This window comes from Parasteatoda tepidariorum, chromosome 1, assembly GCF_043381705.1.
Source record: "Parasteatoda tepidariorum isolate YZ-2023 chromosome 1, CAS_Ptep_4.0, whole genome shotgun sequence".
Taxonomy (NCBI): Eukaryota; Metazoa; Arthropoda; class Arachnida; order Araneae; family Theridiidae; genus Parasteatoda; species Parasteatoda tepidariorum.
In genome coordinates, this window is record NC_092204.1 from 43,529,042 (window position 1) to 43,541,618 (window position 12,577).

Genomic DNA, 12,577 nt, shown 5'->3' on the forward strand with positions numbered 1-12,577 from the left:
TTCAAAGCAAAAAGCAACCCATTCAGAAGAAACTTAGGGGAAGGATAATAGTTTGAGTAATTGAGGTAAACTGCCAACCCTTCTCTTTGTTCGTCCTCCCCTTAACTGACCCCCATTTCTTTCCCCACTGAAGAATCTCTTTTTCTACTCTCCCTACCCCAAAAACGCGAGACCGTCACGAAACGACACTTGCCGTAGTTTGCTTGTAAATGTCTTTTCATGACGCTTCGGAAGCAAGGGGTTAAAGAAGGAACGTTGCAATGCTACACGCTACATTAACGACGTCTCCAGAGTAACTGAATGACGGTTCATATAGAAATCGCAGGTAAGCGTCTCATACAACAACGCCCCCTATAGTTCGTTGCGATCGCGAATTGTCTACATCATGATGTATCTCCACTTAAGCAGCAAAATAGTAGTTTTCTGGGGAATATTTTATGAATAGTAGTAGCAGTAGTATTGATAATACTTTATTTACGTCTCACTAAAGCTGCACAATGAACTATTGGCGATATCTATTGAGGATGATCTGAAGACGCGCCATTACAGTTTTAAGCCACTACAGGTGGTCATCATCCCTCCCACTGTAGTAGCGTGATGACCTGCACGGAAAGTCGAGCATTTTACGGTGGAACGATTTAACGAGAACCGACACCACGAACCCTCTGTCCCTACGGAGACTGATCAAAGTGGTCACCCACACGCTTATTGAACGTATTCAGTGAACACCATCGTCACGCATTACGGAACGCATTCAGAGAAGCTTGATATCGGTATTCTATTGGAAACTGTGTCTATTGAATCAGTGTACTGCTGGACAAAATGTTTAAAAAATATTTCAGACAAAATTTTTAAATTGCACATACAGATCAGACGCTTTTTTAAAAAAATTTGCAGCAAATACGGTTGCAAAACTTACTGTTGCCGTCGAGAAAAAAAAAGGTATCTGATTTTTCACGGGAAAATATATTTCACCAATCAGGTGAATATTTTTCAACAGGTGATCGGTGGTGCGGTAGTCGAATTTGGTGAGAATGCTCCTTAAGGAATCAGTGTGAATGCTTTACGAGATAGTACAAAGTTTGACTTTCAAGTGAGGTTAAAGCGTTATTTTCAACAGAAAAATCCTGCAACCGGCTTATGTTATTAAATTGAAATGGTTGTTTCAATGTCCATATATAATCGGAATCAGGAAACAATAATATTCTAAAACCAAAATAGTTTTTGAAACTTTAGTTATCACAAAATGTAAGTTAAGTTCCCTTGTGTGTTTAAAATTTTTGAAACTCTTGTTTCTATTAATAGCTTTTTAACTTATTTTCTATTATAAACAACATGTTTAAACAATATATTGTTTGTAGTGTTTATTAACTAAATGATAAATTAACTAAACCAACAAATCCTTTATTTTTAAGGGCTTTAAGTAAAGGCGAATCTAAGAGCAAAGCAGAGAAAGAAAAGAAAAAGAATAAAAGAAGTAGTGTGTCATCATCTTCTAGCAGTAGCAGTGCTAGTTCAAAGTATGTATTTAGTTTTGCATAAAATGTTTTTGAATTTAGCAATAGAATCTTTGAGTCAAAATTGATGACGTATTACATTTGGTCAAAAGTTTCTCACTTAATATCATTTATTCATATTATAGTATTTAATATTTATATAAAACAAAAGTTATCTTTAAAATATATGATATGTACAAAAATGTTTGTGCAGTTTTTATTGTACATTTAAATTTGGTATTCTTTTCTAGTCCTCGCAGTAAAAAGACTGAAACTAAGAATACTAAGTGAGTATATGAATTATTTACTAAATAATCTCTCATATTTATGTATTCTTAATAAGCAAAATAAGTTATGTATTTATATTATATTTCAACTCATGTCATTTTCTTCTAATGCCTCTATTTAACTTCTTTGCTACTCCTAACTTCACTGCAGGGTTCATACTTGCCCTATACCTTTAATTATACGAATATTTTATTTCAAAAATTCAGATTTTGTGTGTGTTTAAAACACTTCATTTTCTTCAAATGCAAATATGGATTTTAATCAATCAATTCAAAGAACCTAAAGATTTGGATTATCAATCTAACATTTCTTTAATTTTAATTAATAATGCTAGTAAAAATTGCAAAGGTTCGATTTTTTAAACTTAGGGAGTGTTTAATAATTACAAATATTGTTTAGTTCTGGCATATAGCCTTGCAAAATTCATTATTTTAAACTTTTTGGAAATTCTTTCATTTAATGTAAACAAGTTTCAGGTAACAAATTTATGTTATCAAATTTTTATCCGATTAATACAGAGATCATACACTTATTTATTGTTTTCAGCAAAGGCAGTAAAAAATATTGAAGGGTAGATTTTTTTATCCTCATAATTGTTGGTTTTTAGTACCTCATATCAAAAAAGATTGATTTTAATAAACAATGCAGTAATCATATCACATAGTTATAAATAGCTAATTGAGGGCTCATCCATTGAAATACTTTTTTGTATTAAACAGTTAAGTGGTATGTTTCAAGATTATTAGAACCTTACTTTAAAATAATTTGATAAAAGTTTTAAAATCTATTAAAAAATTTAATTAAATATTGGTCTGAAAGAGGGAATATTATCTATCTAATTGATACTGGTTATTTTTTTAATGCAAAAGAATTTTATGTATTGATTGGAAATTATTATAAGTTATTCAGTGTTGATAAAATTATGATGGAAACCGTTAAAACTTTCTCTTCTGATTGAAGTAATCCAGAATTAAAAAAGGTTTCTTTATTACAGTACAGAACCCGGAAATCGGAAAACCAAAAAACCTGAACGAAATTCAATAAATTTTCCCGCTATTTTTTTTTTTAAAAAAAAAAAATTTCCCTCATAAGATTTTAGGATTTTTCTTCCTTTTTTGAAAGATGTTTACCTTACCATCATTTTGGAAATAATCATTAGTGTATTACTCCATCGTTTTTTCTTTTTAAGATTATTTCCAAAAAAAAAAATTTTTTTTAGTTGGGTTTAACACTAAAAATAACGGCTTTTTGTAGTGATTCAGAAAACCGGAAAAATCATTTATCCGGAATAGCGATGGTCCGGATCGTTCCGGATAATTGGTTCCCTACTGTACCATTATTAATGTGCTTAATAATGATGTGTTTAAAGTGCTATGACGCTTAAGCAGAAATTTAAGTTTGAATTTTTTAAAAGTAGTAAGTAAACTGTTCCAAAAAATGTCCCTTTTTTTTATAAAAAAAAAACTCTCTTTAAAGCCTGTGTACTGTTTATGTATGTGTTTGTTTAGTGGCAAAAAATTTAAGTTGACAAATATTATTGACTCTGTTGCAACTTATAAACCTGTTATTTATAACAGATTTGACAAGTAGCAGGATTATTTTTTTGTTTTAATTTTTTAGCTTGTTACTTGTCATATAGATTGTAGATTTTGGTAGGGTTAGACTTCACAATAAAACAGGGTTTGAAAAAACCCGGGGAATTTTGAAAAAACCCAACCCACCTGGGTTTTATTGAAAAAACCCGGGGAAAATTGGGTTTTATTTGAAAAAACCCGGGGAAAATTGGGTTTTTTCATTTAGTGCTCATAAATTTTACTGTGAAAATATTTTTATTTATTAAATAGTATTGTATAAGTAAACACTAAAATTTCATCTGACTTTTACCTGTAATAAAATTAAACTGGAATAAATATTTAATGGTCTTCAATGTTTTTATAATACGATTAATAGAAAGTGAAATTAAAATTATGTATAATTATAAAGAGTATCAGTTACTTGTCCCTTTTTTCAAATATTTAGATAAATATATGCATTTTAACTTTATAGTTTCAAAAAACAAATTAATCTTAAAATTATAAAAAAGCATATATAAAAAGTTATAGCTCATTTTTTTAAAATCAGATAATAAAACTTTAAATTTGTTTATTGTTGTTTAATGTATCACTTAATAAATTTTTTTTTGTTTGCTTTCAATATTTTTAAACATGATTAAAAGAAACAAAATAAATTGTATTCAAATGAAATCTTAAAAATATTTAAAAAATCTTAAAAGTAATATTTTAATTTTTAACTGTTTTTTAATTGTGATAAACTTTCTCCAAATAGTTAAAAATTGTCAGCAGATGTTAAGAGTTAACTTTAAAAAAAAGGTCAATTTTTTCCTTTATTATTATTATCATACAACAGATTCAAAGTGTCTACATTTCTCTCTTAGATGGCAATACACTTTTACGAGTTTTGTAGCTTTATCTATTCCTAATCTATTTCGAAGTTTACTCTGCACCAAACCGAAAGTTGAAAAGTGTCTTTCGATAGAGACAGAGGATGCTGGTGCTGAGTGCAAAGAAAAAAGAATTGACAGAAATTTTGTGGAAGCTAGGAATTTTATTTATTTACTTATTTTTTTTTTTTTTTTGCCATAATTTTCCACTATTTTTTGATGAAAACTGTTCAATAACAGTGTCAAGCATCATTGATTTTGGAAAGTATTCAGGATCGGAAATTTTGGATGCCATAACACGTGGCAGAAATTCTGGATGATGCTTAGAAAGACAGCTTTCTGCTAATTGGTCTTGTTCATCATTTAAAAATTGTCCCCTTGTTTCGGGATCCAGGATGCATATGCTGATAAATGATGTGGCTGAACAGCCTGATCTTTTAACAAAATGTTTATGGGATTCTAATTCATCACACGATAGTAAGTTAATTCATATTTCAACAGGTTCTGAAATTGAAATGTTTTCTGGTTGAAGCTTTTTTAAAGCTTCAGAAACAATTGATATCTGTTTTTCCCAATTGATAGTTTATTGGTAAAGCCCAACATTATTTAATTTTTTTGACATATAAAATTGTTCAAGAACAATCTCTTCATATTTATGGTAATTATTGGCAAAAGTTTTTACGCGCTCACAATATGAATTCCACCTAGTATCATTTGGTCATCAAGCAGTTTTTTTCATTTGCCCATCCATGTGCTTGATGCACATTTCTAAAATATTTGTTAACTTCAACGATATGTCCAATGATAGTATTAGGAGATACTTCTTTTTGAACCAAATTTTAAAAAAAAAACAATTTGTGAAAAAAACCACCAAGTGGGTTTTTTCAAAGTGGGCCCACTTGGGGAACCCTGGTTATATGTATTTTATATTAAGTTTAAATAACGCATTATCACTAATACATATTTGAATCTTCTTTATTTTTAAGTACATTACGTTTCATAATTTTTTAACTCAAGAATTATAAAATATAAATGCAGTAATATAAAAGGAACAAGTTTATTAATCTTTTTGTTTTCACACACATTTATTTACTATATTTATTAAACATATGGATATTACCCATTATAAAATTATAATCTGTAAATATTTATAATCAGTAAAAACTAAAATTTCATCTGACTTGAGTTAAATAAAAAACTGAAATAAATATTTAATGGTCTTACATGTTTTTATAATAAGATTAATAGAAAGTGAAATTAAAACTACGTATAATTATAAAGAGTATCAGTTACTTGTCCCATTTGTTTTCAAATAATTAACCCTAGGAAAATGATTTCATTTTTAGATAAATAATTTTAAAAAGTTCTCTTATAAAAAGTTTTAGCTTTTTTTTTTTTAAAGCTAGAAAATAAAACTGTTTAAATTTGTTAATGTATCACTTGGTAAAAAAAGAAAAAAATTGTTTCTTTTAAATTTTTTTTAATATATTATATTATTATATTACCTGTATGTATTATATTACCTGTTTATTAATATATAAAGCATGCAACTATAGTTGAAAAATTGATCTTTTCAGACTATATTATTTAAATTTTTATTTGATTTAATATCATTAAAATATTACTTTTTTGAAAAAACCCACTTGAAGTTTTCAATAGCACCTACTATAAAAATTATATGAATATTTGAGTTTCTTTTACTTTACTAATATTAAAAACTTAATCATATAAATCATGCAACTCTATTTGACAAATTTATGCTGCACAATAAATTATATAAAAATAAATGTGAAACAATAAGTTCTAGTAAAAAAAAATTTTTTTGTTGAAAAAACCCACTTATCGTTCCAAGTGGGTTTTTTCAAGGTGGGCCCACCCAATAAAACCCGGGCGGGTTTTTTCAAAGTGGGCCCACTTGGCGAACCCTGCAATAAAATCTTATAAAGACTTGTACTGTTTAAAAACTAAATATTACAATTTGATTAAATATGTACACAGGTGTTTTTTTTTTTTTTTTCCTATTTAATAGTACCCGTATTAAAATTTTTATTTACATGTTATATATGATAAATTCTAATTGATGCTAAAAAAAAAAAAAAGAAGCTATCACGTCATGACTAGAGTCTCCTAGTTAGGGATCTACAAATCTTTGTTACCATGGTTCCTACACTATTAAAGCTGGTGACCCATAAATATAGAATTGAAACTGTTTTTTTTTTTTAAATGTTTATTTTTAACTGAAGTTTGAAATTCCTCATGACCTCATTCCAGCAATCTAAAAACATCAATCATCTATCAGTTACAATCACAGCTATCTCTATACAGTTAAAACACACATGTTACAACTTCTTACTTTTTATTAATTTATTTTTCAGGTGTATGGTTAATATTTTTACAAATACTTCTGAATATTTTTTTAGTGGGTATATTAGGATGAAATCTGATTATTATTATTATTTAATTTTTTCACTAAGGAAACTATTATTAGTATGTTTTAAAGTTTTAGGCTATACGAAAATTGATTCTCTTCTTGTAATCTAGACTATTAAAAATTTGATTGCTTAATGTTTGAAGTTCCCTCCAATTTATTGCTGAAACTATTTTTGTTCCTTTCTTTTTAAAGGTAGAACATAAAATACATAATATTTTTCACATTTTTTTAATATAACAAATGTTTTTTATTGTAGGCGTTCAGGCTCATCTTCTTCATCCAGTTCTAGCTCTTCATCTAGTAGTAGTTCAGATGGTGAATCACGTTCTCGTTCTAGCTCATCATCATCCTCATCTTCTTCATCATCTAGATCTTCAGGATCAAGACGTGTCAGTGGACGTGGGAAACGCAATGTAGCAAGGTTATTTATTAGTTGCCCTCTTAATATATTATGTTTTTTAAATTTAAATATTTAATATCAAACAATAATTGTTCTGTTATTATTTATGTGTTTCTCATTTTTTAATAAAAACCTTTTATTTCTATTTTCATGAGAGAAAAAAAAATTCTCATGATTTGCATTAAGTCACACATTATGATTTGCATTTATTAATATCGTGCTTTACCATTTTTTCGAATCATATTTTTTGTTATTCTGTTTTACAAATTTCAATTTATTCTTTGTTTGTAAGTCACCCATACGCTCTGTGTTCCCTTGTTGACTGCATTTCTCTGGCAAATAATGCATCGCAATTCATTTCCAGATGATTTGAAAATCATGCATTGCTATTTATATTTACATGATTTATAAAACCGATATTCCAATCTCTATTCACACGTTTTCAACATCCAATATCACGATTTGTATTTGTAGGCAGAATTTTTGTAATTTTGCAGATACTTTAGCATTATGTGCTAAGATATTATTATTATTTATTTATTTTTTATCTTACTCTGATGCTGTAGTTATCTTAGCTTAATTTGTATTATTATCTTCAACTTGGCGGCAATAAAAAAGATTTTGTATTTGATAAAATAACAAACAAATCAAAAACTTAGGTATTTTGGTGATGCTGGGAATTTTAAAAGGGATTGCCCTATTCATAATAAATTAAGTAATTAATTACCAATAAAAATTATGCATGACACTCATTATTATTTTTGTTAATGTTTTAAAGAGTCTTTATTTACTTGCTTGAATATTAAATTTTATACACATGAAATATAGAATGAATAATCCTTTGTTAAGCATTTGCGATGTTTTTTTATTATTACAAAACGTTTTTTATCCTTTAAATGTCTTGTTAGAAAACAGATTTACTTTCAATGTAAATTATTATTTGTCTATATAATATGGACATGTGCTCAAACATTATGTGTATTCTCGGGACAGCAACAAATAAATCTTAAAAACAGAATTAGTTAGAAATAAGAAAGGGCACATTTGTCAAAGGAAAACAACACAAGAAAAGCTTTGGTAACCGAAGGGGCAATTTTTTTTTTATTTGCAACTTTGTCTTTTCTCATTTTTTGCTATCCTACAATCATCATTCAAAAATTAATGTAAAACTGTGTCCACTTTATTTATGAAAATGAAGCAGACAGAAATACAGCAGTAAAAGTACTGCTGTATTTCTATCTGCTTCATTTTCTTTTGAGTATTCACATAGGTTATTATATTTAAATGCCTGTTTTTAATTTGTTATATATTTTTAGAATGTGCCAACAATTTCTTCTGTAATGTTTATGACAATATATAATTATTCTATTCTTTGCAGCAATTAATGTTTTCTTTTTCCCTATAGATCCCCTTCAATAAAGAGAAGGAGAAAAAGTCCATCTCCTAGATTAACAAAGATACAAGTCAGTCGTCTTACACGCAATGTTACTAAGGACCACATAAATGAAATATTTAGTACCTTTGGAACATTGAGAAATGTTGACCTTGTCATTGATCGGGAGCGTCCGCATTTGTCAAGAGGTTTTGCATATGTTGAGTATGAAAACCCAGAAGATGCTGGAAAAGCACTCAGATATATGGATGGGGGTAGGTGGAAAGTTTCAGATTATTTTAATTTACAACATGAAAAATCATATAAGGTCATTTAAAATATGTCACTCTTGATTGATTCAGTCGTGAGAACACACAATTTCAGGAAAGCTAAAGAATTATGATTTCTGCAATATATCTTCAACCGTTTGAGAAACATAGATGCAGAAAAAATAATTTTGTTATATGCTGGGAAAAGTTTATATGTCTTATTATTTACAGAGAGGGTAATTTTAGGCTGTTTGGAAATACGTTTTACTTAAATATTTAGCCCAACATGTCCTTTCTAGACCTGGTAGGTACCATTAAACCCTACTTACAATTAAATGTATTCATAATACTTATAACACAATGTATGGCTATTATATGAAACAAAAGGAAAGTAAGATTCTTATGATCCGTATGCAAGTTTTTTGCTGTGGTATATTATGAGCTAAATCAAATTTCATCAGCAGGGTGGCCACAGACGTACTGAAAAAAAAAATCATAATAACTTTGTGGACTGATTTTATTAAGTTTTCCTGGTTTTTGTAACTTTTGGCGTAATTATTCTATAATTAATTTTTCAGTTATGCCTTATTCTTAAACGAAATATTACTCAATACTCTTTTACTTGCTATTAAAGTTGAAAATAAACAATAAGATAGAAACAATACTACATACTTTACTACAAAACAATTTTTAAAAAAAATATTGGACTTATAAGTCAAATTAATTATTCTTCCCTAATTTTTTTTGGATATTTTAAGAAAATTTCTTGATTTTTCCGTGTTGATTAAATTCCTTATTCCTCATGGCCACAATGATTAATTTTTTAATAAATTCTACATTTCCGCCATTTATTTTGTCGTAAACGATTTTGTCATTCATTGGTGCAGATCTCTACGTAGTTTGGGTTTTTTTAGTCATTATACTGTACCACAAATTTCAAATCACACTCTTAATTAGTGACGATTTTCAATTGTTTTTTTTTTTTAATGTGTTTTATTGTCATTATACTGTACTGGGAAATTCGAAACACGCTTTAGAATACTCACTTTTTGATGCACTTAATTAGCAACAATTTTACTATAACTCGATGTGGTTTTGTCAATTGCTATTATTGATTTAGATTAGCAGATGTTTATTATTTTGTTAAAAATCTAGATGTTTTAATACAAAATTATATCATACACATACTACAAATGTTAAATCTCACAGTTAAATAGTCACTTTTTGACACATTTGATTATCAACGATTTTTCCAGGAATCCTGCTCGGATTTTGCCAATTGCTTTTTTGGTAGTTATTACTATGGATTTTTTCGTAGTTTTAAATATTGATGTTTTAATAACATTTCATCCTGCTAATTTTTAGCACATTTGAAGAAAGCTTTATTTTAAGCTCTTGAACATTGAGGATTTAACCATAAATCTTCAAATAAGAAATATGATACCTCACTTTGGTGCACACAGTTTGCAACAATTTTGTTGTGAATCCACTTGGTTTTGTCGATCACAGTTTCAGCTATTGCTAAAAACTTTTACATTGTTCTTTAAATCTCTTTTATATATGTGTATATATGATGCTATGACCTTATAACATGCATTAGTAATGACATTTTCTTCTAGAAATGGCAGGATTTTGGGCATTTTGAAACCGAATTACACGATTCTTTTGGCAATAGTAATCTTTTTTCTCTAAGCAGGAAAGAAAAAAGTTTTTTTCCCGCTTTAGTGAAATTCCAAAGCAGTTACAAAACCTCAGATATTGTTTTCCTGATTTCCGAATTATTTTTTTTATCAAACAGCATAAGTCATTAAACCTGGGTGCAATGTTTAATTCAGGCCAAAAGAAAGCCAGCTTTTATTAAAGCTAAATGTTTTTCAAAAGCAGACAAAATGAAAGGAACATGATGTTAATAAATACAGTAGTTTGGTTGGGTGACAGAAACAGTGTAGAATAACAGTTTTGCATTTTTGAAACAGCTTTAAACCTTACAAGTGTTAAGAATGATCATTTTTAACTTCTTATTCTTCATCAATGGTGCACCAACCCAGGGTGGGCGATGACCTTCTTCAGAAGCAAGTTCCAAGCTGCCCTCTTCTTAGATAGACTATCATTTTTAGCTACTTAGGGGTTATAAAAATTTATTTCCCAACTTTTGCAACCAAATATATTTTTAATATCGTTTTAAATAGTTCTCAGTTTTATAGAAAATTAATGATAAAAAAAAGTTTATCAACAATTTCTTTATGTAAAACTAGGAAATTATGCTTCAATTTTAAAAAAGAAATGCATAAATATTATGGTTATATTTATACTTTAAAAAAACGAGAAAAAAAACAGCTAAAATTGTTGTTAAAGATCGAAATGTGTTATTGGCACAAAAGATAATTATGTCCTTGCTTTACATACACAGTTATGCTTCAATAAATATTGTTCTCACAAATCAGGTAGAAAAAGAGATGTAATTATTTCGATGCAAAAAGTCAGTATCGAAATACTGTTCAACTGTTATTCTAACATGCATTACAGTTATTCCCTTTAAAAAGTTCACATAACACTTTTATACAATATCTACATTTAGTTATAATTTTTCCTGACAAAATGTAATATTTGACATTTTAAGTGGAAAATTTGTTTTTTTCTGAGTCTGAAGAAAAATTGCAGTGTAAAAATTAAATATGGCCTGGAAAAAATTAACAATTTTATTTCTCAAACTAAGTCGGAATCCTGATAAATATTCAGTGTTATAACTGGATTGCTTATCGAGTGCATAAAATTGTCTATTTTCAAGAAAAGCTAAAATTTCATTATTTGTTTTTAGAAGTAAAACAAATGTTATATCTTATTTAAACTATATAGTTTTAAATATGTAACTGAAATGGATACATTTTTATAATCAATATATTTACCGAATATTATTATAAAACAAATATTAGCATCTTGGTGCCTGCAGTCTTTTAAAATCTGTCTTATCTTGTAGATTTTTTAAAAATGTGGTTGATTTGATATTTATTAAACTGTGTTCTTTTGTTTCAATAGGCCAAATAGATGGGCAAGAAGTGCAAGCATCCCTTGTTCAATTTCACCCTGCTCCTCAGAGACTCACCAGAGTTCGTTCACCTCCTGGGGGTATGCGCAGAGCTCCACCCCCTTGGCGACGATCTCCTCCTAGAGGAATGAGGGGTGGTCGTCCCAGGAGAAGGTAATTAACCTATTAAAATCTAAAAGTGTTCCCCGGTCCTTAAACTGATATTTTGATTTAAGTTATACTTTGGTTGGTTTCATTTATTGATTCTTCTATTTCAGATCACCTCCTAGATACAGAAGAAGATCTAGGACACGGTCAAGGTCTCCTAACAGACGGCGTCAAAGATCAAGCAGTAGTAGCTCTAGATAAATTACCTGCTAATCTGAAACTTTAAACTTTATGATACTGTTTCATATAATTCTTATCTTGTTTGGTAACCTATGCTACAATTCTGCAAAAAGTATTGTTTCATTAAATTGTGGACTGGAACTAGTTTGCACTTAATTACTTCTCTTTTTACATTTATGCCAATATTAAAAGACGTCTCTTGTTGTATTCTTATTCAAGATAAAAATTTTGACTATGACATTTTTGTTGTTTTAATCAATAAATTTTAAAAATAGAATTGTCTTTTCAATGTTGTATTTTTCTATCAATTTTCAAATAATGCAATTTATGCCTTTTTAGTTTTTAAAAGGTTAATGGTTTATTTATCTTTTGACTACTTTTCAATACTAATTTTATAATCTGAAAAAAAAATCCTAAATTTTTCTATTATATATCTGTTACAAAATTTGTTTTATATTAGCAAAATTCAAATTATTAGGAATAATCTTAACCTTGTAATTTTATTTTA

The 12,577-nt window shown here is 28.2% G+C and overlaps 1 protein-coding gene across 1 annotated transcript; it reads left to right on the plus strand.

Annotated features, from left to right (window-relative positions):
- Positions 1 to 1,075: 1,075 nt before the first annotated feature.
- LOC107438744 (RNA-binding protein with serine-rich domain 1-A) lies at positions 1,076 to 12,346 on the plus strand. Its single transcript, XM_016051096.3, has 7 exons — positions 1,076 to 1,248; positions 1,416 to 1,520; positions 1,748 to 1,783; positions 6,912 to 7,076; positions 8,461 to 8,702; positions 11,733 to 11,895; positions 12,000 to 12,346. Coding segments are annotated over exons 1-7 (804 nt in total). The 5' UTR covers positions 1,076 to 1,246; the 3' UTR covers positions 12,091 to 12,346.
- The last annotated feature ends 231 nt before the right edge of the window (positions 12,347 to 12,577 follow it).